The sequence below is a fragment of the Musa acuminata genome, chromosome BXJ2-10, assembly GCF_036884655.1.
Source record: "Musa acuminata AAA Group cultivar baxijiao chromosome BXJ2-10, Cavendish_Baxijiao_AAA, whole genome shotgun sequence".
Lineage (NCBI taxonomy): Eukaryota > Viridiplantae > Streptophyta > Magnoliopsida > Zingiberales > Musaceae > Musa > Musa acuminata.
The window spans coordinates 34,086,847-34,113,407 of NC_088347.1; the positions used below are offsets into that span (position 1 = coordinate 34,086,847).

The window sequence follows — 26,561 nt, forward strand, 5'->3', positions numbered from 1 at the left end:
ACACAACGCTTTCCATCCGTCTCTCTCTCTCTCTCTCTCTCTATATATATATATATATGTGTGGACATGGCGTGTAGGCCTCACCTGAATCCCGTTCTCTGCAAGGAGAGACGACTCTCCATGGGGGACGGCTTCTGCCCCGACTGCAAGCGGTCGACGGAGGAGGTGTTCGACCACTCGTCGGGGGACACGGTGTGCTCCGAGTGCGGGCTGGTGCTGGAGGCGCACTCCATCGACGAGACCTCCGAGTGGCGCACCTTCGCCAACGAGTCCGGAGACAACGACCCCGTCCGCGTCGGCGGCCCCGCCAACCCCTTCCTATCCGACGGCGGCCTCTCCACCGTCATCTCCACACCTAAAGGTGCCCAGGGCGATTTCCTCTCCTCCTCCCTCGGCCGCTGGCACAACCGCGCCTCCAATTCCGACCGGTCCCTCATCCTCGCCTTCAAGGCCATCGCCACCATGGCCGATAGGTTCTTCCTATGCCTCTTATTTTCTTCCCTTGCTTAGGTTGTAGAAACAACCCTTTCGTACGATTTCGGCGTAGAGACAGACGCGCCTTTGGTATGGGCTTCTGACCCTCGAATCGATTCGCTTTTTGGGGTTTCCTTGGACGGCGATGTTAACGTGTTCTTTGGATGACCAAACATCTTATATTCCTAAAATCATTAGGGTTGGCTGATGTATAACTTTTCGGAGGTTCGGGCACAAATTCTTGGATGATGAAAGATCGAACCATTAGAATTGACAGTTACCTAAACTAGATGGCGTGGGTACAAATTATTAGGTGAAGAAAGATGTTTAGTTTCTAGAATCATTGGATTTTGGGTACCAAAAAAAACACGACTGGGGAGCCCTCAATACCTTTCAATCTCTGTATCCTGTGAATTCAATGCAATAGAGGAAATTTTGGGACGAACTGGTTAGGTCCTTTGATTCTTCTCTCTAATCTGATAAATTGGACGAAACATAGTTTTGTGGAATGAATAGTTACATGATTGTGCTTTTCCAGAGAGCAATTTTGGTATTAGTTGGAATTGGTAACTAATTTAGATGATGAATGAGTATTTGCAAAGGCATGGCTTTTATGAGAGGCAAAAAAATGGCTTCTGCGTAATGGTGTGATGCTCAAAAGGGGCATTATTACTTCTCCCTTAGGTTATCGATTTGCAATTACTTCTATGAAGGAGAAAGAGAGGCTGAAGAAAAAGCAGGGTTGGTTAACTGTAGTGGCACAAGTCTTCAGGATTGTGAAGTTCATAACCTGGGATGCAGGCGGTTCTTCAACAACCACAGCATTACTATTTTCAGAAGCGATCTATCGATGCACATTTTACATTTGAATTTATTCATGTAACACTGGAAACATTTCCTTTTCCCTCTCTTTCATCTGCCTTCTTCTGTTTCTTGGTTTAGAATATTCAAGGGTAAATGATGATGCTAAAAACTATTACTGGATGGTTTGGCAAGAAATTGAACCAACAATGTTATCGATTTGCTAGTCATATATAATTGCAAGTTTTGATCTGGTGGCTTTTGTTTTTCAGGTTAGGTCTTGTTGCCACTATCAAGGTATGACATTTCTCTTGCATCATTCTGAAGTTTCCTTTTCGTCGTAATCCTTTTCTTAGAAGTAGACAATGAAATATATTGTGTCTCACTGGCTAAGCACATGGCTCATGAGAAAATATCATTCTATTGAAAGTTTTAGGTGCCCCAATCTTCTTCACTGATCATTTCCTTCAGTGCTATTTGCATCACATCTTCTCTGTTTTGAAACATCACATCAACATTGAATATTTGTCGATGTTAATACCTGAATTAGATGGACATGAACACTCAAGATCTTCATAAACAAAAACTATTTCTCTTTTTTAAGGATCGAGCCAATGAGATATATAAGAAAGTCGAAGATCTGAAGTCTGTTAGAGGACGAAATCAAGAGGCAATTTTAGCTGCTTGTCTATACATTTCTTGTCGGCAGGAGGACAAGCCTCGTACCGTAAAAGGTTGATTATGTCGAACTTTCTTCTGCATTCTGACTTTCGTCTTTAATAAATATCACTAATATATATTTTTCATTCAAGTAGAGATTTGTTCTGTTGCCAATGGAGCTACAAAGAAGGACATCGGTCGGGCTAAAGAATTTATCGTCAAACAGCTTGAAGTTGAGATGGGAAAATCCATGGAGATGGGCACAATAAACGCAGGAGATTTCTTGGTTAGTTTGAGGACCTAATTCTGCTATTGTTTCTGTTTTTGGCCATGTCTAACCGATGTTAATCTCATGCTATTGATGTCGATCTGGATGTGCTTTTTTAGTTTCTTACGTCTTTAGTCATTTAACAATCACTTGTCACGGCTCTCTGCTGTGTTTTGCAGAGACGTTTCTGTTCGCATCTTGGCATGACAAACCAAGAAGTTAAAGCAGCTCAAGAAGCAGTTCAAAAGTCAGACGAACTCGACATACGGTACTACATTTTCGAATGGCTTGATAGAGCTGACAGGCCATTGCAATTTAGCATTTTTGTTCTCCTCATTCGAAATGGATGGATATTTAGGTTAGAAATGATACGATATGCTGCTGCTATACGTTAGTTCTCAAGGCTAAAAAGCCGAAAACTACAACCTCAAATGAAAAAATCGTAATACAAAAGGTGGTATTCTTTTTTGTGCCAAGACAGTATTGAGGTTGTAGTTTTCGGCTTTTTAGCCTTGAGAACTAACGTATAGCAGCAGCATATCGTATCATTTCTAACCTAAATATCCATCCATTGGATAGTATGTCTGTTGCTGCCGACCATTACCTCCGGAAACTGTATCTTTTTTCTATTGACCAGTGAAATGTGCAGGAGGAGCCCCATATCAATTGCAGCAGCTGTTATCTACATGATAACTCAGCTATCTGATGACAAGAAACAAATCAAAGGTTTCACAGTTTCATTCTCATTTTTGACGCCAATCCTTTTATTTCTTGTCTTCTTAACACAGATATTTTTTCTTTTATTTTCTATTTTTTGCAGACATATCCCTCGCAACCGGTGTGGCAGAAGGCACCATAAGAAACGCCTACAAAGATCTTCATCCTTATGCTTCGAGGATCATTCCCACCTCCTTCTCCAAGGAGGAAGACCTAAAGAAACTTTGCTGCCCGTGACAGAACCCGCCATCTCTACCTTCTTCCTCCGGATGATCTAAAGAACCTTTTGCAGCCACAAACTGCGAGCCTGAAATTTCTGGACCGCCTGCCGACTAGGATAAATATTTCTTTCCTGATTGCTCTTATATAGCAATTTTTCTCGTGTAAGCTCCAATGAAATGGAGATAATTTAGTTAGTGAACGGATGCTTCATGTATTATAATTTATTTACGCTCCACATTTCTTCAATGCTTTTTGGGATCATTTCATCGAGCACTATACGTACGCGCAATCAGCGTGCATGCGTGCAACGTTCGTCTGCATGAAAGGTATAATCTATGGCTGCATGCATGCAAGCATGCCAAAGAAATCCACACTTCTTCAACGCTCCGATCGCTAACACTGCGCGGACGCAGTAAGATCAGAGCAGTAACTTCGAATTCCTCAGCTTTCGTTCGCTGGAAAGCCGGCGAGCGAATCGAGTCAGGGCTTCTTCGTTTGTCCCCTCTCCGTCGCATGGCTCGAAGGTCCCGTTCTCCAGGTTCACCCTCGACACCGGCTTCTTGAGGAGGTTGCCGCCGACTTCCATCAGCTTCTCCAAGTTCTCCCTCGTCGATACGTCCACCGACGCCGTGTCTCCGACCAGAGCGTCCTCCTGCTCGAACCCAGACGTGCGAGGTTGAACCAATCGATGCATCCATCTCTCAAAAGTGCGAAGACACGTCGTACCTGAATCCGCAAGTAATGCTGCTCGGAATGGAGCGCTTGGAAGAGAACAGAGGCATGGATGTCCACCATGTCTGCGCTCGCCTGAGAGAAGATGTCGATGATGGGAGTCGTGCCCTTGTTGTAGAGCCACCCGAGCAACCCCCACTTCCCACTCTCTTCTGCGCTAAACCTTTCCTCCCGCTTGTTCGACCCGGTGCCGAGGGAGATGACGAGGAACCTGCCGTAGTCCACTGGCTTGATCGGAAAGAAATCAGCATTCTCCATGAAGATCTCCTTCGTCACTTGGTTCATCGCAGTTAGAGTCTATCATCCATAGTTTCACACGCCTTAGATAGTGCATCACTTAAAGTCAGATCGAGAGAGCAAAAACGATGACCCGAAGAGCATTATTCGTTGAGGGATTGTAATCAGGTTTATTTAATGAAGGGTTTTATGTTCTAAGTTATTATGATTCTTTCATTAGCGTTTGGCTTCATATCTCTTTCTTTTTCGATCATCATCCTCAACACCATGTCGTCGGAAGTTGTAGCACGTACAGGATTGTTTGCTGCCACACCACCATCGATAAGGTTGAACTCCCGAGTGCTCCCTTCATCGTCTTTGGTCTCGAAGCAATGGCCGGGGAGGTACGTCGGAGCTGCAGATGTGCTAACGCAAACATCCGACAGAAGAGCATCCTTTAATGGCGTGGACTTCGTCTACAGTCAACAAGGCATTCACTATGTAGAGATCTACTTGAACGGAGAGGTAAGCGAGGGGACAAATATATACACATACCTCAAAGGTTGAGAAGATGATGGGTTGAAGAAACTTGATGTCAAAGGTAGGGATGACTACGTTGGTTAGGGTTTGACTAAGCTTCGTATCACCCAGCAGTTGCTGTACTTTGGAGTGCAGATACTTGCCATCGTACTTAGGTCCGGTGACTGCTCCAAACAGATTCAGCAGTGGATTGAGAAGACCAGCTCTGCAACAAGCGAATCGTATATAGGCGTCTTCTTGCTATGAAGAATCAACATAATGAATGATCCCACTGACTTCTTCCGTGGGAAGATCTTTGGGCAATTATCAAGATAGAACTGAATGATTTGCTTTGCAGTAAAAAGTGGTCTTTTATCCTTATCAGGTGCCGTGAGCATGGCGGTGACGAGTCCTCCGGTGCTCGTTCCAGCAATCACGTCGAAGTAGTCTGCTATTCTCGCGTCTGCTCCATCGAGTTCCTGTTGCCAATCACATTACCATGAGTGAGCGAGCCAAGAAATGCAAGTGTTGCAGAAGAAAGCATCACCAGATTGATATATATATATATATACTTGGAGCTTGGATTCCAGGAAGGCAAGCAGGGTTGCTGGGATCAGCCCACGCACGCCGCCTCCATCTATGCTCAGAACCGTGACCAGCTTTCCCAGAGCAGGTGGAGGGTTTGCACTGAGGTAACCGGTGGTAGCCATCGTCTGAGAGGAGGCGATGAGAGTCTTGTGGCGTAGAGCTATATGATTGGCATATATAGGCAAGCCAAGTCAGAACATAAACACAAAGCTAAGCATCATTAATGATTTAGTCGAAACAAAAATATTTAATTACTTATCTTTAGCATTTCGATCTTTATATTTTTTAAATTTAACCTTATTTCTCTTGATATCATCGACTTTACTCACAAAAATAATTTATCATTAAATATGTGTTAACTCTGTCCAACTTCAATTTATCACCGAGCATATGTAGTATTTTCGTGAACAAACGATATCGAATATTTCACTTTAATAAATATAGAAATTTTAATATAATTTTTTAAAATATAAATATTTAATTGTATGAGATATCAGGTAATTAGTTTTGAGTAATGATGAAGGATTTCTTATTATAATCTCATCGTTCGAGCAAAAGTTTGTAGTTTGACTTGATCTAATGGATTTTTGCTGTGGAATGCATCTTCTAGAAATTGCAGTTGAATGGAAAAAATAATCATAAAATCTAAGCAAGCTTCCATTGTTGATGGATCAACCAGATGTGAGGTGATCGACACACCAAATGAAGTTAATTTGTTGCAGGAATCCTGCAACTACAAGCAAACAGCCTCTGTACTCATCCCTTGGAAAAGTATGTTCTAACTCACTGCAATATTACAAGCAAATGCGATACGATTAAGATCTTGGCTTGTCTACCACAACCAACCAACCAATGGAGAGCCATGAATCTTTTGCTTGCAGGATTGGTGATCTTGGCTTGTTAGTGATGAAGACTTCCAATGCATGAACAATGGACGTTCTACCTAAATGATCTCTTCCTGCTTATAATACGGTGACAAACAGGATTAGTGATAGATAGATTGCAGGGTCTGATGGCCTCCTCTTCCCTAACACCTTCTTCAACCAATGGGTTGGTGATAAGTTTCATGGCGTGCTGATGTTTGTTTCCTGTAGGGTTGTCCGATGTGCTTCCAATCTCATTCATTCTCATTCATACTCTGACACGGCTCTGACTTCTTCAAGTTAAAGAGGTATTATATTCATCAAGTGGATACAAAGTTGATATCCGCTTTCTAACACCCCAAGGTATTATATAATATCGCCAAGATTACATCAAGTCTTTACCAGCTAATCTAGACGACACCTTCCACAATTGGACCTTCCTCTATGAGCTGAGTCAACCACTTGGATCTCTAACTTTAGGATCGCAACCTGAAGAATACATAGCCACCGACTCAGCACATGATGATGCTTGGAAGCTCCCAAAGGTGTTGATACGAGAAAAAGAAAGGGCATCTCTTTCAGCTATTGCTTGCTCTAGCTCTGCCCGTACTAGTGTCAAAAGCTCCTCAGACCGCGGGCCTTCACTCACTCTTAGGTCAGTTCTTGCAGCAGCATCAACTGCCCCCTGAGATGGTTTAGGATGGAAAGCAACTGAAGAACTGTGCACTGAGCTCTTCTCCTTCCACTAGGAGGGATTGATTGCCCTAGTGGAAGGAGAAGAGCTCAGTGAGAGGATAAAGAAGCCTCCGTTTCGTTCAAAATCTTGTGTAGCCTCTGTACTTTACTTCTGAATGTGGTAGAGCCATCGGGGAGCTCAGCTTGGTGATCCTGGCAAGTCGAGTTGTCAAGTTCAAGTGCAAAGAAGAAGAAGACGGTAAGTGTAGACAGACACACAAAGATACTGGACATTCAAGAACTCACCAATCTGAAACCCTTCCTCTCTTCCGGAATGCCCCTCGCCGACTACAAAACAGTGTATGAATGTAAGAGCATAAACATCCTATCACCACAGGATGATCTCTAGAAGGAATTGGTGGATACGGATGAACCAAAAGATTTCAACTAAACTAATAAGCACAGTCCTTCCAGAAATTACTGCCTACATTGCAGGGCTCCTTTGAAATTGTACCATTTCTCCATGCTAGTAACCATGAAGATCGCAAGACAATTAATAAACATGAAGGAATGTTTCTATTCGCAATGCTGTATCTTTATCCAAACGTAAGACACAACTTCTCTATGCACATCTCAAGTGGTCACCCTGGAGGCATTACAGCAATCACGACACGAGTCTTTCAGAATCCTAAAAGGTGGAAGCTTTGGTTTGTTGGAAGAAGGCTCGTAGACCTAGAAATATTCCTTTTTTTGCTACGGACATATAGGCACTAGTATTATCATCTCAATTCTCAGAATTCTTAGCAGCATTATACTAGAATTCCTCAAGATGTGATGAATTCTGAAGCATAAATTGTTAACAGAACATATTTTTAAGACACGAAAAGATTCCCTCGAGTTGGAGAGACTTACATGGGCAGGATGATCAAATTTCTTAGCACGGCACACCTTCCTGTGACCTGATCTCCAGTGAAGAATCTGACATTTCTGAGAGCTGCAATTTCCAAGAAACTGTTAATTCTTTGTTTGTTATGTAACTAAAGATAATGGAAACCTGTTAAATCAAGATGATAATGCTTAGGGGTGCATATAACATATAACAAAAGAATACATAACTATAACCAAAACACACTGATTGAGAACTCAGGAATCAGCAACATCTCACCCTCACCGGAGAGGCCACTTCGGAAATTGAAGAAAACAGGGCAGATCTTGTGCCTCCACTGAATGACCAAGCACAAGAGGATGGCCTCACACTGGTTCATAGACATGGCCCATGGATGACAACAACAACTACTAGACCACTAGGCTCGGTTGTGGAATCAAAAGAACTGGACATATTAAAGACACTACAAAACTCGGCTTAGAATATTTGAAAATGCATAAAATTTGTTGTGGTTCATGATTTAGGATTTTGGGGACCTAAGGAAGGAAACTAGACATTTAAGATAGCACCCAACAGGATTTGGAAAGCATCACACATAGTAGGATTTGGAAAGCATCACCATGTCTGCTCTTTACTCATTATTTTGTATATCCAAATCTTCTCATGTTGAAATTTTCAAAAAAGAGGAATATCTCAATCAGTGTGCAACAAACATGCCCTATAAATTTATCACAGGTTTTTATTCTTCATGTTTATAGAACTTGGTATGAGAAATAATTTCCTGCTCAAACCAAGGAGTAGAGGATCACATCTATCTCTTGTCGGCAGATTAAACAAATGTGAGCATTTAGTAATACATGGTTGAAAATTTTGTGGAAAATTCCAACATTAATAAACATTATTTCTCACATGAGAAATTATTTGTCACCACCGGATTCCTGCACACTGGCCTTGGTCAGGATGAGGAGAGAAATCTTGACTTAGGTCCCTCGAAAGATTAAGTTAGTGGAATTCATTGCCAAAGATCCTCTGTCCTCTGTCGGATGTTGGCTAGGGGTTTTTATTCTGGTGCTTGAGGGTCAGTCGTACGCGAGCTTTGCGCGGAGGCCGACTCCCTAAATGGCAAGTTCGTACCTTCAGACGATTGCCACCCGATATGTGCAGAACGGCACCATGCGACGCCATCCCGAGCTTCCTAGTGCAGTCCTTGTCAGGGCGATGTTGGTTCGTGCAACCCCAAACGGCATGGGAGGGGAGCGATCGTCGTCCCAAATTACTGGTGGCACATCCGATGTGGCGCCGCATCTTCCTCCCGAGGTTCCGTGCTTGCGCTGGCATGGTTGGGGGTCGTGTCCACGTGGCGAAATCCATAATATGCCCTATCACTCCCCTCCCCCCAACGAGCGTACTCCGGGATCCTCATGAGGGGCAGAGGGCACGGTTGGGTCGTCAATACGACATCGTCCCGAGCTTCCCGGTGTGGTCCTTATCGGGGCGGCGCTAGTTCGTGCAGCCCTAGACGACGTGGGATGGGAGCAACCATCATCCCGAATTCCTGATGGCACATTCGACGTGGTGCGGCGTCTTATTCCTGAGATTCCGCGTTTGTACTGGCGTGATTGGGGGTCGTGTCCACATGGCGAAATCCATAATATACCGTATCACTTCTAAAGTAAGTTAAAGGCTTCGAGTAAAACTAAAACCTAGGAATCAGTTTGATTGCTAAGTATTCAGTTTGATCCACTTCTAGGAAATGCAAGTAATCAGTCGACTGAAACAGTGTTTACTTGGGGTTAGGTGTAATAATTTTGGATCCAGTTAGATCAAATCAATCATTGTCTAGTCGCCCCGAGATACCTGTTGGCAAAGCATGTTCTTCTCTTACTTCTGGAGACATCATAAAGTTTTTAACAGGTGATTTCAGGTTAAGCAAGGCAAAGTCAAATGATCTCTTTTGGGAAGCAGTTTGGCCTCGTCTATTAGCCAGGGGTTGGCATTCAGAGCAACCAAAAGACATTAATTCTGTTGCATCCAAGCATTCATTAGTGTTTCTTATCCCTGGTGTAAAGAAATTTTCGAGAAAAAAGCTTCTCAAAGGCAATCACTACTTTGATTCTGTTAGTGATGTCCTAAGCAAAGTAGCATCAGACCCCAGGCTTCTGGAGTTGGACACTGAAGGAGCCACAGGATGCAGCACAGCAAAGGATGAAAATGAGTGTGCCCCGAGTACTAATTTAGACCAAAATGGTCTGCTTGATCGCAAACATCACTGCTATCTCCGTCCGAAGGTTCCCATTTGCAATTCTGAATTTATGAAGTTCACTATTGTGGATACTAGTTTGGTCCAAGGTGAAGGACCTTTCAAGGTGAGAGAACTCAAGACTCTACCCATTGATACCATTAGCAATCTTGGCCCTTTAACTGATACAGGAGTGATAGTCAGTGATAGTTCAGAAGATTCAAATGGTAGCTCATCAAATGATCGAGGAGATACTGATCCAGACTCAGCTGACAATAAGAAGCCTAATGTAAGCCGAAAGTGCATCATTGGCAAGGCAGTGCACCAAACTCTAAAGTGGAAACTTCTCAAGCCTCTAAATTCAAATAAACAGAGTCTGAAGTTGTACATTGATGTGATTTTTGAAGGCACTACAGGCTTCAAGGGCAAAAGATACATGAACATTGACATTGACTCAGATTATCCTTTAGTTTGACCATAGCATGTTGGTTACTTCTGCAAAAGATGTTAATCAAGTAAGCATATGCAGTAACCACTAATGCTCCAATTGTTGGGTACTGTCCTTGCATCTGGTATTGGTGGTGTCTGTGCTTGTTCTTGACTACTACTGCTTCACAAACCCAATTACCAAAGATCATTTACAAGAACTCATCTCTGTTAGAAATTATGAAATCATACCTTTGACAAAAAGAAAGAAGATATGATCAAATCATCATAAGGCTTGCCTTGTGAAATCTCTAACAAAATGAATGGCAACGGTAGGGAAGTCGGAAGTCGGATTACCAACAGAGGGCAGCCTTACAGCATTTGCACCTCCAGAAGGCGGCAGCCTTGTCGGCGCGAGCGTGTCGGAAGGGCGGTCGAGCACTCGGGGTCCAGCTTCGCCCCATCTGTCTCATCGGGGCGGAGGCGTTCGACCCGCGGTCTCCAACCGGATAGCGCCACCAGGGCGAGGAGGAGGGTCGCCACCAGCGGCAGCACCAGAGAAATCGAGGAGGAGCATTTATGCGACGGTCGTATTGGATGTACGGTTTGGGCGCATCGCCATCCTATGACATAAACTTGAGGCGAACAGCAACGGCGATGATGCTACGTGATCAACGAAGGAAGCCTCGAGACAACGCGTCGCCTTTGACCGAGAGCAAAAGGTCGAACCGATGAGTTTGACTCGAACTTGAATAAGTAAGCCCAGCTGTGGGTTCTGATATGCTGGTAATATCATATAATTGTGAAGCATACACAATTCTACAAGCTATTTCATCTGTCATATATTAGCCATTACATAAATCTGTATGCTCATTCGTAAAGGAAATTGCGAATCGAGCAGGAAGAGAATGACAGATCATTTCAACTTGTTGGTGCGGCTCCAGAAGTCAAATCTTTACTGGAATAGGCGATCGGTGAACTCGGTTCCCTGTACCACTGGTTCTCTTGGCGTGTCAAGAAGCATGCCTCTGCATCAAATAATTCAAACATGTACTAAGATTTTGCAATTGGATAGAGAAATGGCAGGATTAGAAACCCACAGGTACGTATGAATGGAAATGGACAATACATTTACCTGAGACGAACACATCCTTGTATTCATCATCATCGTATACGAATGATGGAGGCTCCGGCGAACCAACACCGACCATGGTGCTTCCGCTGATCGACATATGTGCAGAACATGGAAGGATTAGTAAAAGCACCGATGCTCAAATTCAAAAGCCAAATGTCATCACTGATTATTTGTTCATGAGATATGCGATTGAACTAATCGTATTAATAAGCAAAATATAGTCATAAATCAGGCACAAATATCATCTCAGAACAACTTTCTTGTAGTTCTGAGAAAACATTATGCAGAAAAGGAACTTTCTTGTAGTTCTGTTATCTGTATTCTATGTCAAAAAAAATGATGGTTTAACAGGACCAACACGGCCTGCATTGTTTCCATAAAATTTCACGACCTGGACTTCCATCAAGTGTAATTTTCAGCCAGTTGCAAGCACAGTTCTGCTGAATGCTGAACCAAACTCAGTCACCATCCACAATAAGGTTTTATACTTCAATCCAAACACAATAAAACATATAAGTTGGAGGATGCTTCCAAGGGCTCAGTCATGAATGCTTACAGGGTCCAACAATTTATGCCGTAGGGATGATTTCACTTATGCCCTTGCGAAAATTGGAAAATTCTGATTTATCCATTGAAAACTTGAGACGAACAATGCTACATGGAGCTCTATGAACAAGATCATTTCAAGGTATAGAGCTTCAAACAACTGCATGATTGAAAAAATGGATGCAAGAATTATGTATGTTATTTTGTGAAAGATCCTGACTCATAACAAATACTTGCCTCCTATTTTACTCTCATACATCTATTCAACTTTTTTTGTCTCCATTCGTCCATTCAGGGGTGTCAGCCACAGGCATGCCACAAACATGGAGAGAAGAAATTTCTAGTGCATCTTCAACAGAATGTTTGGATAACTTGCTTTCTTAATTTGCTTGCTCGCATATTTTTATTTGATATTGCAAAATTAGCAGACAAACTCAAAGTTTTCACAGGAGTTTAGAAACTGAACATCAGCAAGTTAAAGCTACACAATTTCCAAGACATGTAAGTCTGAGAAACAAAGTCATTTAATTCAGTTAAGCAAAAGGAAAACAAGCTTCAAAATGGGTGTGGAAGCAGCATAACATGTACAGAATCTAAAAAGAATCCAGTAAAATATCAGCTTATGAGTTCATGCCAAACCCAAAGGTGTTCATATCTAACCTAAGCAAAGCTGGTGATCATCTTACCTTCCTGACATGAAAACAGCATCGTACTGTCCGCGACTGGCAGCAAGCAGACGTTTTTTCAACCTTTTAAGAGATGGAAGGACTTCAAAAGCAGGAGGCTCTGCAAAGCAGAAGCAACATTTCTTAATATGCAAGTGACCAGATATTAGAAAGAGACACTATAAGCATAAAAAAAGGTGCAATAGAAATATATACCAAGATCATTTATACAAACATCTTGAGATACTCCATTTTGAGTGATCTCACCAAGCAACACCAGTGGGTCATATGAACTAATTTGGTCTAGCCGAAGTCGCTGCACAAGAAATAATCTAAGTAGGTAGAAACTAAAGGCACAATTGGTGATGCATGTCAAGTTTAATCAAAGTTATATGTTGTTGCCTTGTAAACTTCGGCAGTTGAGCATGCTTCTTGAGGCTTTATGAGAACCATAGGCAAGTCCAGTGGCAGTGGACGTGGAATATCCTCGACAACCTGCAAAAATATCCTTCGAGAAAACCATCAAACTCAATACTAGTTAACCAAATCAGAACAAAAATTATGCATTGTGCCTTTCCCATTCCGACACAGAAAGAACATGAAGATAACCAAGAAAATGCTTATAAGAGAGGTAGAAACACCTCACGTCCAAGGATGCCATGTTAAAATATATTAATTTCAGGATTGTCATTATGCAGTTAATCATAAGCAAAATAAACTAGACACAAAGTTCAATATAGTGTGAGTTTTTAATCATGACACATTCAAATATTTCTGAAACTCTCGATCAGTTAAATCCTTCTTGAAGGATAATTGTGAGCTACTACAAATGCCTACTAAAATGAATCTCCAGTTTTGACAACGTCCATAAGATAATGAACTGTGTTCTAGTATAAGCTATGATACCAGATGCAGATACCATGTCCAAATGATACATGCATCTATCTGTGACTCTGGACTAACAGGGATACTCTTGAGTTAAAACTGCTTAACATATAGCAGGAAATTAATCAATTGGAGGTTGCTAAACTCGAACTCAGCATTCCATATTTGACATTTTTTTCAATCCTGTAGAGAAAATGCTCTGTTCTTCTGATAATAGCTTCTTTAACATGAGAACCGTAGAGGAATTTTCAACAGAAATTTCATACACGTGCTAAAAGGAAACTACAAAGAGACAAACGATCACAAATAATTTCTACCATGTTAGCATGAGCTAGATTGGATTTTCAACAGATACACACATGACCAGATGATATTTAGCTATATAGTCTCTAACGAGGGAAAAAGGAAACAATAGTTTTGCAACATCTATGTGATGCATACCTCTCCCCTACCAGTACAATATGCTGCTCCATGCGAGAAAAAGAAGGGGACATCAGAACCAATTTCACCTGACCATTCCTGAAGTTCCTTTTCGGTAGCAGGACAGCCACTAAATTGATTAGCAGCCCATAATGCAGTTGCAGCATTACTACTTCCACCTCCAAGACCAGCACCAGTAGGCACCTTCTTATCAAGATGAATCTGTATGTAATGTGGACATGGACATTAATTTAAAATCTCTAAGAAAGAATATATACTTCAAACAATTTCAGACTTTGCCTCAAAACATATGGATTTACCCAGAAGAAGTTATCGGTACCAGTTTTCTTTCTATAAAGGTTGAGTGCCTTGATGATCTGACATTTAACAACACAGAACTCCAGAGTAAGAGAAGATTCCATGCAAGCTTATGACATGAACAAACGTTTTTTTCTGTATAGTACAAAACTCAAGTCTAGTTATCTCAAACATCCAACAATATCCACCTGAAGACAACATATGATACTTAAACATACCAAGTTTCTTTCATCCAGTGGAACACCTGACACATTAGCTGACAAGCGATCTCTGGTCTTAGTTGGCGACAAGGAGAATTTGATAGTATCTCCTAAACTTATAACCTGAAAGTTTGAGAGATATATAAGTAAAACAATCATAAATCATAAATTAAGAAGATAAACACTGAAACTGTAACCCCAAAGCGTTTTCCATATCTATACAACAGCAACTTGCCTCATCACTGACATAAAAATCACCAAACAAGAATAAGCATCCAGCACTTCACAACAAAAGTGTAATTGGTTCTAGTAGCCAAATAACTCTTCAATTGCAAACACTACCATACTGGAAATTTCAGCTATTATTGCTACGGTGCTGGGGCCGACAAATAAGGCCTATAAACTAAGATTAACAACAATCGTACAGAGGTACGAAATAAATTAATAACAGAAAATGCAATCCCTTTTCCTAGCTATTTAACTTGCAGCGAGTAAAAGCTTTAAACTTACATGAAACAGAGATGCCAAATCATGAAAACCATCTTCCCGCTTACCAGTAATCCTCAAAAACACGTTTATCTGCAGGTCACACAACCACAGAGACACAGATCAATTCAACTGCCATGGCAACGGTATCAACGAGAGAAGTCCGAGTGTTCAGGGCCAACTACCTTGCACGGCGAAAAGAGGGACAGCCTAGAAAGACCAGTGTTCTTATCCACTTCATCCGCCAACTTGTTCAACCTTTCATCCGGATCATACACTACCTAGAAACCAAATTGCCTTGAGAGAATGCCCTAGAAGACACCAATTGAAATAGCAGAACCACAATTAGGGCATTTAATTTTGTAATTCCGCGCACCTCCACTTGCCTCCTCCCAGATGTTGAGTCAGCCATGATTCTATGCGACGGACGACTCCTCGTCGTCCTCCTCCAACATGAAGTCCCGAGGCCAAAGCAAGGAGTGGGAGAAGCCGCCCCTTTCTTGAAGAGTCCGCTGGATCTCTTCCCATCGAAACTGAAAGGGTGGGGGTGGTGGGAGAGGAGATGGAATGAGGCCATCATCGTATCGGAACGGAAGGGGAGGGGATCGCCGCGCCGGGGGGGGGGTTGGGGGGAGGGGAGGGGAGGGTGTGTGTGGGGAGCGAGCTCGGAAGAGCAGAAGTATGTCTCAACAATATTATATTATTGGGTGATGCATCAGACCAGTCATAAACTATAGAACCCGATCGACTCAATTTACACTATAGAACAGAGAAATCAATCACACTCGAGCTTAATCGTACCGAAATTTGATCGCACATCGAACCCGCATGAAATGTTTTGAATATCGAGTCATTATCCTTACCGCAGTGCGCAGAAGTGACTACTCGCGGGGTAATCATACCATCCGCTTTCTTCTCCTCCCGATATGATGTACGGAGGTCTAGAGACTCTCCGGTCATATTACTGCCATCTGCGAGATGAGATATGGATTTATTTTTGGCACAAAATCGATTATTTTTAACAATCTTATTCGCACCACGGTGAGCAGATTCTCGTCAAAGAGAACTGCGGTCTCCGTAGCACTGGAATGAAAGTGAATCCCAGCCGTTCATCTTCCGGGGTCAAAAACAAATATTTAGAGGACTAATATGCAAAAGAGTTCAAACCATAAACAAACCCGGTTGAACAGAACCGGACCGGACCAAAACAAGTGAGCCGAACCGTTCGTGTCTTCCCTTATTTCTTGCCCATTCTTCCCCGTTCTCGCGGATTGCGAGCCGTCTTCTCTTCCCCTTTCGCCCACGCTGAGCGCTCGTTCGCTGGTTCTAATGGCGAATCCGTTCCATGGATCTGGTCCTCTTCGATCGAGGTTTATCATCTTCTTTTCTCTTCTCTCTCTCTCTATCTCTCTTTGGAATTTTGCTATTTTTTTGTTTTGTTTTGTATCTAAGATGACCTAGATTTGGCCTCTCGGGGTTTGGGCTGCAGAGAGGGCCTCACCTCGAGGCCAGCCGCGGCCTCGGATGACATCCAGTTGCAGATCGATCCGATACACGCGGATTTGGACGATCACATCACTGGCCTCCGTGGAAAGATCCGACAGCTGAAGGGCGTGAGTATTTTTTTCGCTTCTCTTGATGGAAATGCGTTTGGAGTTTGTTGATCTTGGTTTTCTTAGCTTATGTACCTTGAGTTCGTTCTTTTCATTTTGGATGCGTTTTTATAGTTGATGGAAAAGTCGGATGTGAATAAAGAAGATATTGGCAAAAGAAAGAACAAAATTTGGTGATCGTTTAGAGATGCTATTGGCTTCGAACTTTTTAGGTTTGTTCCTGGTAATAATTGGTGTTCTTAGGGCTGACTCAATCTGGATCACATAATGGTTTGTCGTTGAAATGTTGCTTGGTTGCATTCTATTTGAGTTTTTCCAGGATCTATGAAAATTTTGGTATTATATTTTCTAGAATAAGCCATACATTATTAAGATTCTGGTACTTATTTACATTTTTGGGAAGAAAAAGAACACGATTATGATTCTGTTGGGTCGTGCTTAAGGATTCTACAAAAGTAAGTTAAGATTTTCTATGTCTGAGATGATTGGTTATTGAGATAGATCCGAGGATGGTAAATACAATCATAAAGCACAAGGCACGTAGATTCATTGGAGAACGAATTATGATGTGCTTAATTAATCAACAAAAGTTAACAAATGTCATTCTTTAAAATCCTTAGAGGTGCCACCAATTAAACAAAAGCAAAGTTGTATAAATATATGCAAACAAATACGATTAACTGCACATTATTTTTTATCCTTAAGGGTATGTGCGATGCAAACTTTCATGAGATAATATCTAAGAAAAAAAAGAAACTGGAAGCTTTATCGTGTACTGCTAGACACTTAAGCACCAACAGGTTTTGGGTTTGCAGTATTTCATTATCTATGCAACTGTATTTCTCTTATAACTATGAATATTCTAAGTTTTACATCTTCGATGGGCTTCAACTTATGAAAACATGTATGTGCTTGGAATAAATGTAACCTCAATGCTTTGTTTTATAAGACTGACCTTTATAATTGTCTGATAATGTTGCTAACGTGATTTATAGATTGTTTCATTCAGCATTTTCTTTTCAAGATAAGTCTTTGTCATAATTTCTTTCCTTGCCCGGATTTTGTGGCTTCTCTGTTTAACAAAACTTTACTTATATTTGGCATACCAGGTAGCCCAAGAGATTGAAAATGAAGCCAAGTTTCAGAAGGATTTCATATCTCAGTTGGTAATTTCAGTTACTACTTATTAGTCAGTTTTGGCAGTTTCAATTACCACATGCACTTCCCCAGTGCGCCTACGTGCTTAATTTATCGAATGGCTGAACTATAACTATCTATTTAACTTTAAGTGTTCACACTCTTAATTTTTGAAGAAAAAGGACTATCACAATTCTTTATATTATTTTCATTATATCTTTACTTTTGGTTTGTGTATGTACTCTCCGAAAGTTCCTTAATTGCACTCATAGAACTACAAAAATTATATTTCATGATTATAAAAAAATGGAGATTGAGGTTATAATGCTAAATTACTGGATGCTTTTGTGACTGTTGGCATATTTATCATGTAAGTGCTTAGATTTTCTTAATATCTTTTAGACATTATGTTAAATTCATATGGCATTGCCATGGTTTGGTATTTGAACTTTATATACCGGGGATGAGTGGTGATGAGTGTTTGCTTTTTGTTCCTTTGAATAGCAGTGATCTCTCCTAAAGATAATGCATTTGCTTTGGTGTCTTGATGATTTTGCTTCCTAGGAAAGGATTCTTAATATTTGGAATTGTAACTCCTAATATCTATCTTGACCACATTCTGTGTATCAAGAAACATGACCATATCTTGACCATATCCATCTATCTACCAAATTTTGAGTAAACATGTTTCCAAACCTTTCTGCTTTATGCATAACTTATCGGATGCAGAAAAATGTAAAAGATTGGCTCAAATAAGATATCACTTGTCCTTTTTGAATCTTTACCAGGCAACACGAGTGATCCTAACTGATCAAAGATCTGCACATGCACAAACATTATCTTTATGATTCTTGCCACTTCCTTGAATCCATACCCACACCTGAGTTCAACTTTCCACCTGGTTCAGGCAATTTAGGTCTGAGCTTCTCCTCCTAATACTGAATTATTTGCCAGATGATTATTAGTAGGTCTTTTTTTGGCATACTTTAATCTGTCTAATCTATATTGAATAACATTGGCCTCACAGATGATGTTCATAAGTTAAAACGTTTTAATTCATCATGTACTGGGAAAAAAGGGGCATCTTCAAATTTACCTTAAAAAATAAAATATGATAAAGATTATTTTACATTGAAGATTGTTGCAACCGTAAAATAGGAAAATATAGTGGTGAGGAGTTTATCTTGCATGTGCAGGCACAACATCATCATGGTTTCAATTTATTGTCATCCTTGTGGCCAATATTCGCTGATTTTGTTCTTTTGGTTTGACATAAACATTAAAACTTGATCCAATTATATCAGATTTAGAAATTGCATGATCTACCTAGTTTTCACATTCAGTGCAATTGTATTTCCATTCCCTTTTCTTTTGAATATCTGAAATATTAGTTAACCTGATCAGGGAACATCAGATTATCTTTCTTTCACATGAGCGCTGGTTCACATGAGTAATAAAGTTTCGTAAATCCTGTAAAATGCTTATATATTTGGATATCTACTAGATCTTGTTCATAGTTTATATTCTAATCATTATTTGATACATTTTTTTTCCCCTTAAAACAGCAAATGACTCTCATAAAAGCTCAGGCAGGGGTAAAGAACAACGTGAGGAGGATTAACAAGAAAATTATCCAGCAGGGTTCAAACCATGTTTTACATGTTGTCCTGTTTGCTCTCTTCTGTTTTTTTCTAATCTATCTATGGTCTAAATTTTCCAAAAGATGAGGGAAAAAGATGTCAAAGAAGAATCAGAAGCTTGTCAGAATGGATAACATTTTTGACTCTATTCTTGATGAATTTATCACTTAGAACTAGAATCACTAGAACATTAAAATCATTCAGCCGCTCAGGATACTCGAGCTTAATGATTTGCTGGTATCGATGAAAGCTACTTTTTTTTGTGGGGAATATATTTCTTCCTGAGATGCTGAACCTTTCGGACTTGTGTAGAGACATTATAATGCAGTACGGTGTGGAAAGTTTCTCATCTTCAACAAGAATGTATATTGGTTATTTCTCATATCATGGGCTCCTAAATCCATCTTTTTTTTGTATCCTTGTATTTAAATGTAGAAATATTGTGTGATATGGAGGAGCATTTTTCTGATGACGATGGTTCTATGTTAAGCTGACAATTTGATGAACCTTTGTTCTGGAGTTGTTGGAATATTTTGATATGTTGGATGCTGAATTAAGGAATCAGTGGCTCAAGTCGTAAACAAAAGCTTTGGTTGCTGATATCCAAGAGAAGTCTATAGATGATGCAATCATCAAAGTTTCAGTTTGCCGTGTCAATCACTGCACTAGTGGTATATTCGTATACAGCATCAACCTGAGCAGCAGCAGCAGCTTATCTTTGCCCTCTTTCCTTATTTGTGGATGTCAAGTCTCTAAGATTTATCGGCCAATGAAAAGTTGATCAGACTTGTTGGATCGTAAACCATGGATGTTTACTACTCGTATTCTCTTTGTGGTGTGCATCTCTACCAAATTCTAGCCATTAGCAATGTGATGTTCAGTCTTTGGCCAGCCATTCTCTGCGAGTGACATCAATAGAAAACTTCTCACAATGTCATTTTATTGGTCCATGCAATCAATGTGACGTGCTCAAGACAGATACTAATAATACTAATAGATGTTTTGGACATTTGATGAACAAGATTTGGTAAACAAACAATACTAATAATAATAATAATAAAAGCAATTTTCAACTTCAACATGATTCAATTTTTTAAGCAGATGATCCAAAATATTAGTACCACGGATTTTGTTTTGGTTATAGATGCAAGAAGCCATGGGTGAGAGAAATAATAATTGAATTCTCTCAAGTAAGGGTTTTGTTTGTAAAATTAGTCATCCACTTATCCCTTTTCTTAATTACTTATTCACATAATAATATAATTTTCGAACGAAAATAACACGTGTCGATCAGACGGTTCGCCCATCACATGATTCAATGTTAATGAGATGAGGATTGGCCGTAAATATTTTGAATAAATATTAAAAATATTTTAAGAAAAAAATTATTCTTTTGAGATACAATCTAATATTATCAAAATAACACTTACATTAATACATATTTAAAATATAATTTTTATTAATTATTTACTAAATAATTAAAATATTTGTACATTAAAAGTATAAAAAATATAAATTTACAGAAATGGGATTTGCACTCGGCCAATCAAACGACACGGTCACGCAGTGACAGTTCCGCATTGACCAGCTCCGAAGGATGAACTCATGGTGCTCCAACAATGGAGGAGGCCACTACCACTTCCTGCCTCACAAGTCATGCGTGAGAGCAATCTCCCATAGCTATAAATCCCAGAGCGAGAAGGCCACACCCATCATCCAAGACTCAGCAGCTACCCGCTCTCCAAGCACAGCACACAAGCAGCAGCAGCAGCAAGGAGGATCAAACGATGGCTGGCAGCAAGGCCCTCGCCCTCACCCTCATCTGCCTGGTGATGGTTTTCACGGCCTCCTCCTCAGCCGCCGCCGCCGCCGCCACCGCCGACGACGGCTCATGCTATTGCAAGTGCGTCAAGCGGTGCAAGACGATCCCCGGCACCGGTCACTCCGACTGCGGCAAGTCCTGCGAGGCCGGCTGCGCCGCGGCCGGGCACGAGGCCCACGACGCTTCCTGTGACCCCACTCAGTGAAGCCCCCCGGCCGCCGCCTGCTGCGGCAGCAGAGCTCAGGCGACGTTCCGGCCTTCTGTCCGTCATCAACCTTTGTCTAGTTCTAGTGATCAAACTGCACAAGTCGTGATGCCTGGGCATTTCCCATTTCCCATGTCGTTGGAATGCAAATGGCGCTTACTACTACTAATAAAGTATTGTGTTGCTTGATATGTTTTATGGGTCACATCATCTTGATATGTAAGAGTACCTTTGATCTGAGATTTATGAGCATCTCCGATACTGAAGGAAGAAGTTGGTGTCGGTTGATGTCCTAAAGATAACCGGTGGAAAATGTTCAAGACAATTACTGCAAGAGTTAAAAGACAGTTGCAAATCTAACTGAAAATTTGAAGTCCATAAAACAATCTGTCACACAGATCTAATTGAAACTTGTTAGAAAAATGATGAATGAGTAGCTCAGATCAAACAACATGCATGTCTACCAAACAAAAGAATTTATAGCTGTACAGGAGACAGAACATGGAACAACAACATTGACAGAGTTCCAAGAATGTGACTTTGGGTTCTTCACATGCACCTCCGATGGTGTTACCATACTGCAATCAAATCCTTAATTTAGGCCTAAAATCTGTCGAATAACATCTTTAGATTTGGTCCACGCGTGGATCTCATAAAGGTCTGATACTTTGGAAACCCACAAGCTCGATGCGCTTATTTCCTTGTAGAAATGGAGTGTTGGTGCCTGCTCTTTGATCGATGTCTGCTGCTCTTGTTCCCGCCGCCGCTACCTGCACCTCTATGGCTGCTTCCCTCGCCGGTCATGCCCTTAACTGAACTAGTTGAGACCTGGCCAACTCGCCTGGTCGCCCTCCTCCGTGTTCCCCAGCCACTGTTTCCGAGGGCAGCCTTGGCAACGCTGTCGGTTGCCGCTTCCCTTGCCCTTAGCGGCTTGATAGGCTGCTTGTTCAGATACGTTAGATGTGGGAGGAGGCCACAGACTGCCTTACGTAGCTGGTCGTCTCCGATGTTGCTCTGAATTGGGTTCCCAAGCAGGTTGAGGGCCAACAGGGAGTTGTAGTTGGCAACAAGCTGGCCCAATGCCTTTGCTGTGGTTATCTTGTTGAAGCTCAGGTCAAGAACTGTGAGCTTCAGAAGCCTGTGAAGTCCCTCAACACCGCTAAGCTTGTTCCCGGCCAGATACAGCTGCTTGATTAGAGTACAGTATGACAGCCCTGTAAAAGCATCCACAGAACCTTTCAATTCCCAGACAATATCATTTCTACTACTAAGTTCATGATGAAAGCATTTCAATTCAGATCATTAGCATCTTATCTGAAATTGTGTTCTTTTGCAGTTGAATACAACTAGATATTGTTCTTACCCACCACCTCAAATAACTTTACGGACAATCTGACATGACATCCACATATCCTTCAACCCAAAGTTGTATCACCAACACATCCAAACTATGGAAAATTCAAACAAGATTCATTATTATGCATTACAGATTTTTGTGTTCTTGTCAAAATAAACAGTGAGTTGAGTACTAAGTCATAATGTTGTAATAGAAGCTACAAATTACAAAAAGGAAAAGACTTGCAAATACCAATTGGACCACCTTATTCCCAACTGATCTATTAGGAGATGAAATCTATTGCTAGTGTGGTGAGCTAACATACCAATGGGACAAATTTATCGCATTCCGAATGAGAATCTTCAGTGTCTCAAGCAGATAACTGACCTTAACAGATATCTGCTACCAAAACAAAAGAGTCATAATTATGATACTGGAAGAGAAGCACATGCCTAAATCATGCACCACAGAACTCAGAATCTACTGACAGGCAAAATTTCCCTAAAGAATTCGCATTTTCCGATCGCTCGAATTCTTTCAGCTATGGATCATTAAAAAGATACATTTGTTTTAGATCAATGACTTATTTACTAAAACCCCATGTAATTTAATGTGGATAAAACACCCATTTTCTCAAACTGCTGTTCTGTGCAGAAGTAAATCAAGTCAAAGGACACCACAAGCAAATCCAACAACAAAGTTATGAAGATAGGAATTCCTACCATGACCTATTCGCGAGATTCTGTTATAGCTGAGATTAAGAACGCGAAGCCTTGTCAGTTCCCTGAGTCCTTCGATTGTGGCAATCTTGTTCCTTGACAAGTCGAGCATGTGGAGACTCTTGGGTAAAGATCCAGGCGAAATGTGAACTGCAACAACATGAGACAAGTCATGTAAAGCATCCATGGTTGAGAAATGAGTTGCTACTTCATCTACACAATTAAGTGGCCAATTCTTTACCTATCAAGTTGCCAGATAAATTGACTGACCGGAGGCTGGTGAAAACTGAAATTGCTGGTATGACCTTTAAGCCCATGCTGGCAATGTGAGCCACTGAGGAAAGTGAATTCAGAGATTGGATGATGTTGTTGGCCTGCAAGACCTCCTCTGCTGCACGCCGGCAATTTCGAGCGCAGTTTTTGCTGGATGATTCTCCGGTCTCCAGAAAAATTGGGTGTGTCTGAGACCCTGCTGCTGCTTCATCATCTTCGTTCTCATCATCCTCGATTGGGCAGAATGGACTGTCATCAAGATCGTGAACCCAAGCACTGACTCTATCGAAAGAAGAAGATTCTGGAGAAAAAGCAACCCACTGGTTCGGAGGCCATGCACCATTCCTACATCTAATGCCAGATTCTTCCACGGCTTTCTTGTTCTTCAAATCAGCACCGCAGCTTGGTTCGAGTGTATCAGAGCAATAACCATCTTTCTGATTGGAAGCATCATCGACGGCGACATTCCTCTCTGGTTTCGAAGACCAAGTCTTGTGAAGATTTCTGTGGCTCCATAGAAAAAGCTTCCACCAAAGCTTCCTACTTCTTGAAGGAAGCACCTGACTCGAAGACCTCTTCTTTAGCATCACTTTATCGGCACTCCATGAGGTAATTACTGATGTCGGGCTGCCTGGGATTGACTTTGGTGCTTCTCCAAGGAAATTTCCAGATAAGTTTTGAAGGTCATCATCATACGAGCGGGCATTGGTTGTGGACCTAAACATTTTAATAGCTCTCTTCGTCTCAATATTAGAGCATGAGCGCATCAACATCGGAGACCCCCAGAAAGCAGTGGTCCGGTCCATCCCTGGATCACTTACATGCCCACTCTGGATCATTACTTCGGGTGTGATGTCATCGAGATTCTCAGATACGTTCTCCAATCCACCATTGCTCAATTCTTGATGCAAACCGTGGCAAGTGGTTTCACCCTTTTCTTCTGCCAGGGCCTGGAGATCGAAGTCAGAGAAATCTCTTTTCATCGACAAGAAATCATCATGTTCATCACCTCCCTCATAAGCTGCCTCAATCGTCGCATCGGTTTGAACCAAATCCTCATCCTTCTTGCCGTTCCTCACCAATTTCACATTGGTTGAAGGGACCTCCTTCACCCGAGTTTTTACTGACACAGAGTCCTCGAAAGATGCCTCCTTTCTTGCCTTCTCGATAGATGCATAGATGAATTCTTCTGGCTCGACTGAAAAATCTCCATTGCCATTCTCCTTTTTCGGATGAATAATCTTTGAGGACTCCTGCAAGTAACAAGTCAAATGAGCACCAAATAGCACCAGAAATCGGCAAAAATTAAATCCGAATATGTGTGCTCACTTTGGATTTCTTCTTCTTTCCAATCAGAAGAGCAGGGAAGCAACTGATTCTTGTCATCTTTACCGAGATCAAGAAACTCATCAACAACACAAGATCCCTGATACGTTTGACAAGTACCTTCTCCTTATGATTCTAAAGAACAGCTACCAGACTCGATGGGGTTACAAGAAGCTTAAACGACGAAGGACTGGTAGGTGGTATCTACTGAAATGAATTTACGGGTTAGCCATTGTCGACCGGCGATCCATTAACCATCTGACAGAGAAGCCAGACAATAAGGAGAGTGGAGATTGGGATGGAGAGTAGAGGGAAGAGCGCGTCCTCCTGAGCCCACACCTTTCTCAAGGTGCGAGAGGATGGTACCTCAGTGACGGCCAGAGTGATCTAGAACAGCTCTGATACCAGCTGAGAACCCTCCCGAATTCTTGTTTAGTATCAGCCCTTAGGAGAGCAAAAAAGAAAGGAACAGATTAGATCTTTGAATCTAACAAACCCCAAATCCATAAACACAGATGAAGGAGGGGGAAAAGCTCGATCTTTGCTCTAAAACTGTCCTTTTCCCTTTGGTTAAATATCACTGTTTTGCCTTTGATCCTGATCCAAAAGCGGATGGAGAAAGCAACAAAAGCATTCCTCCATTAGATTCTGGATCACCAAAGTACAAGGAATCCATGGGTAAAGAGAAGGATTTCCGTTTACACAAAGAAGATCATATTGCAAAAGATGAAAGATTAAGGAAGCATTAAAAAACCAATGAGCAGATAGAACATTCAAAAGCTGAAATTTTGGAAGCATTGGAAAACCAATGGCAACGCCTCATCGGTTTTCATGGCCAAAGCTTGGAAGTGTTCTTCCCGGTGCCCTTTTTTCCCTAATCCCAGAAGACTAAGGAAGAAAAAGATCACATTATCTTCCTTTTCTTTGTTCAGAAACAGAATAAATCCCAAACACGAGAAGACCTATTGGTTAGAAACACGAACCACAGAAGAAAGCTTCCGATGCGCTTACAATCTAGATCGGCCTCCACCTCGACCTCGACTGCAATAGAAGCCACGAACGAAGCAAAAGAACAATCTTTTTACCATCAATCTCATCAAAATCCCACCTTTACTCCTCCTTTCTCAATCTCAAAGAAGAGATGAAAGAATGGCCCGCAACGAAACACCACCGGAGAACTCTACGGGACGTCAGAAACCAGAGCGTGAGAAGATTATCAGGGAAGCTACATGTTTCGAGCACAGAGAGGCGTAACAATCTTAATACAAAGAGAGCCGGAGATGGAGGTAGGAAAGATCAAAACGAGCGGAGGAGACGGAAGAGAGAATGTGGCTCCGCCGTGCCGCTCGTGGAGGAAGAGAAGGGGGAGGAGGAGAGGTTGTGTGGGGGAGGAGAGGCCGTGGTAGAAGCGGCAAGAAATAGGCAGCAGCTGCCGCGAGAGGAGCCAAACGCGCGATGGAAACACAACTGTGGCCGTTCCTTTGATTACAGGCTGAATCATGCGGTGCCTCTCAAAAGTTTCCATGTCATGAATGCCATCAGTGTCAAA

General features: G+C 41.6%; 5 protein-coding genes and 1 long non-coding RNA gene across 9 annotated transcripts; 2 read left to right on the forward strand and 4 right to left on the reverse strand.

Annotated features, from left to right (window-relative positions):
* The first annotated feature begins 35 nt into the window (after nucleotides 1–35).
* On the forward strand, nucleotides 36–3,377 carry LOC135625319 (transcription initiation factor IIB-like). 2 transcript variants are annotated; one of them, XM_065129974.1, is made up of 7 exons: nucleotides 36–473; nucleotides 1,548–1,572; nucleotides 1,880–2,009; nucleotides 2,091–2,221; nucleotides 2,383–2,471; nucleotides 2,841–2,929; nucleotides 3,024–3,377. In XM_065129974.1, exons 1-7 carry the CDS (start codon nucleotides 67–69, stop codon nucleotides 3,155–3,157), a joined length of 1,005 nt encoding a protein of 334 aa, XP_064986046.1. In that variant the 5' UTR covers nucleotides 36–66; the 3' UTR covers nucleotides 3,158–3,377. The 2 variants fall into 2 exon arrangements, with proteins under 2 accessions (XP_064986046.1, XP_064986047.1); XM_065129975.1 differs by having other exon boundaries at nucleotides 2,853–2,929.
* Nucleotides 3,378–3,552: 175 nt separating this feature from the next.
* LOC135625318 (patatin-like protein 2) lies at nucleotides 3,553–5,348 on the reverse strand. The gene is made up of 6 exons (XM_065129972.1): nucleotides 5,182–5,348; nucleotides 4,907–5,088; nucleotides 4,646–4,835; nucleotides 4,405–4,566; nucleotides 3,869–4,171; nucleotides 3,553–3,794 (listed from the first exon to the last, which is right to left on the reverse strand). Exons 1-6 carry the CDS (start codon nucleotides 5,317–5,319, stop codon nucleotides 3,561–3,563), a joined length of 1,209 nt encoding a protein of 402 aa, XP_064986044.1. The 5' UTR covers nucleotides 5,320–5,348; the 3' UTR covers nucleotides 3,553–3,560.
* A 1,265-nt stretch (nucleotides 5,349–6,613) lies between these two features.
* Nucleotides 6,614–7,777, reverse strand: LOC135625969 (uncharacterized). The gene is made up of 3 exons (XR_010492222.1): nucleotides 7,648–7,777; nucleotides 7,042–7,083; nucleotides 6,614–6,948 (listed from the first exon to the last, which is right to left on the reverse strand). It is a non-coding gene; the product is annotated as an uncharacterized LOC135625969 (long non-coding RNA).
* A 3,257-nt stretch (nucleotides 7,778–11,034) lies between these two features.
* Nucleotides 11,035–15,575, reverse strand: LOC103969223 (4-diphosphocytidyl-2-C-methyl-D-erythritol kinase, chloroplastic). Its single transcript, XM_009382698.2, has 11 exons — nucleotides 15,318–15,575; nucleotides 15,127–15,222; nucleotides 14,966–15,034; nucleotides 14,474–14,578; nucleotides 14,258–14,314; nucleotides 13,959–14,159; nucleotides 13,035–13,127; nucleotides 12,849–12,948; nucleotides 12,654–12,753; nucleotides 11,422–11,507; nucleotides 11,035–11,314 (listed from the first exon to the last, which is right to left on the reverse strand). Exons 1-11 carry the CDS (start codon nucleotides 15,519–15,521, stop codon nucleotides 11,208–11,210), a joined length of 1,218 nt encoding a protein of 405 aa, XP_009380973.2. The 5' UTR covers nucleotides 15,522–15,575; the 3' UTR covers nucleotides 11,035–11,207.
* Nucleotides 15,576–16,183: 608 nt separating this feature from the next.
* On the forward strand, nucleotides 16,184–19,800 carry LOC103969224 (bet1-like protein At4g14600). The gene is made up of 4 exons (XM_009382699.3): nucleotides 16,184–16,311; nucleotides 16,431–16,554; nucleotides 17,664–17,720; nucleotides 19,257–19,800. The coding sequence occupies exons 1-4, from the start codon at nucleotides 16,271–16,273 to the stop codon at nucleotides 19,416–19,418; spliced, it is 384 nt and encodes a 127-aa protein (XP_009380974.1). The 5' UTR covers nucleotides 16,184–16,270; the 3' UTR covers nucleotides 19,419–19,800.
* Nucleotides 19,801–21,817: 2,017 nt separating this feature from the next.
* Nucleotides 21,818–26,402, reverse strand: LOC135625320 (uncharacterized). 3 transcript variants are annotated; one of them, XM_065129978.1, is made up of 5 exons: nucleotides 26,024–26,402; nucleotides 25,016–25,456; nucleotides 23,655–24,939; nucleotides 23,417–23,563; nucleotides 21,818–22,572 (listed from the first exon to the last, which is right to left on the reverse strand). In XM_065129978.1, exons 2-5 carry the CDS (start codon nucleotides 25,094–25,096, stop codon nucleotides 22,052–22,054), a joined length of 2,034 nt encoding a protein of 677 aa, XP_064986050.1. In that variant the 5' UTR covers nucleotides 25,097–25,456; nucleotides 26,024–26,402; the 3' UTR covers nucleotides 21,818–22,051. The 3 variants fall into 3 exon arrangements, with proteins under 3 accessions (XP_064986050.1, XP_064986049.1, XP_064986048.1); XM_065129977.1 differs by having other exon boundaries at nucleotides 25,996–26,402; XM_065129976.1 differs by having other exon boundaries at nucleotides 25,016–26,402.
* Between the last annotated feature and the right edge of the window lie 159 nt (nucleotides 26,403–26,561).

Coding starts and splice junctions, on each gene's coding strand:
- LOC135625319 (XM_065129974.1), top strand. CDS start 67: ATGGCGTGTAGGCCTCACCTGAATCCCGTTCTCTGCAAGGAGAGACGA. Junction 1,573..1,879: donor GTCTTGTTGCCACTATCAAG/GTATGACATTTC, acceptor CTCTTTTTTAAG/GATCGAGCCAATGAGATATA. Junction 2,472..2,840: donor TCAGACGAACTCGACATACG/GTACTACATTTT, acceptor TCTATTGACCAG/TGAAATGTGCAGGAGGAGCC.
- LOC103969224 (XM_009382699.3), top strand. CDS start 16,271: ATGGCGAATCCGTTCCATGGATCTGGTCCTCTTCGATCGAG. Junction 16,312..16,430: donor TCTGGTCCTCTTCGATCGAG/GTTTATCATCTT, acceptor TTTGGGCTGCAG/AGAGGGCCTCACCTCGAGGC. Junction 17,721..19,256: donor AGGATTTCATATCTCAGTTG/GTAATTTCAGTT, acceptor CCCTTAAAACAG/CAAATGACTCTCATAAAAGC.
- LOC135625320 (XM_065129978.1), bottom strand. CDS start 25,096: ATGAGTTTCTTGATCTCGGTAAAGATGACAAGAATCAGTTGCTTCCCT. Junction 24,940..25,015: donor GAAAGAAGAAGAAATCCAAA/GTGAGCACACAT, acceptor TGTTACTTGCAG/GAGTCCTCAAAGATTATTCA. Junction 23,564..23,654: donor TTTATCTGGCAACTTGATAG/GTAAAGAATTGG, acceptor ATGTTGTTGCAG/TTCACATTTCGCCTGGATCT.
- LOC103969223 (XM_009382698.2), bottom strand. CDS start 15,521: ATGATGGCCTCATTCCATCTCCTCTCCCACCACCCCCACCCTTTCAGT. Junction 14,579..14,965: donor ATTTGGCATCTCTGTTTCAT/GTAAGTTTAAAG, acceptor TCAAACTTTCAG/GTTATAAGTTTAGGAGATAC. Junction 14,315..14,473: donor CACTGGATGAAAGAAACTTG/GTATGTTTAAGT, acceptor GTTAAATGTCAG/ATCATCAAGGCACTCAACCT.
- LOC135625318 (XM_065129972.1), bottom strand. CDS start 5,319: ATGGCTACCACCGGTTACCTCAGTGCAAACCCTCCACCTGCTCTGGGA. Junction 4,836..4,906: donor AAGATCTTCCCACGGAAGAA/GTCAGTGGGATC, acceptor CGCTTGTTGCAG/AGCTGGTCTTCTCAATCCAC. Junction 3,795..3,868: donor AGCATTACTTGCGGATTCAG/GTACGACGTGTC, acceptor GGGTTCGAGCAG/GAGGACGCTCTGGTCGGAGA.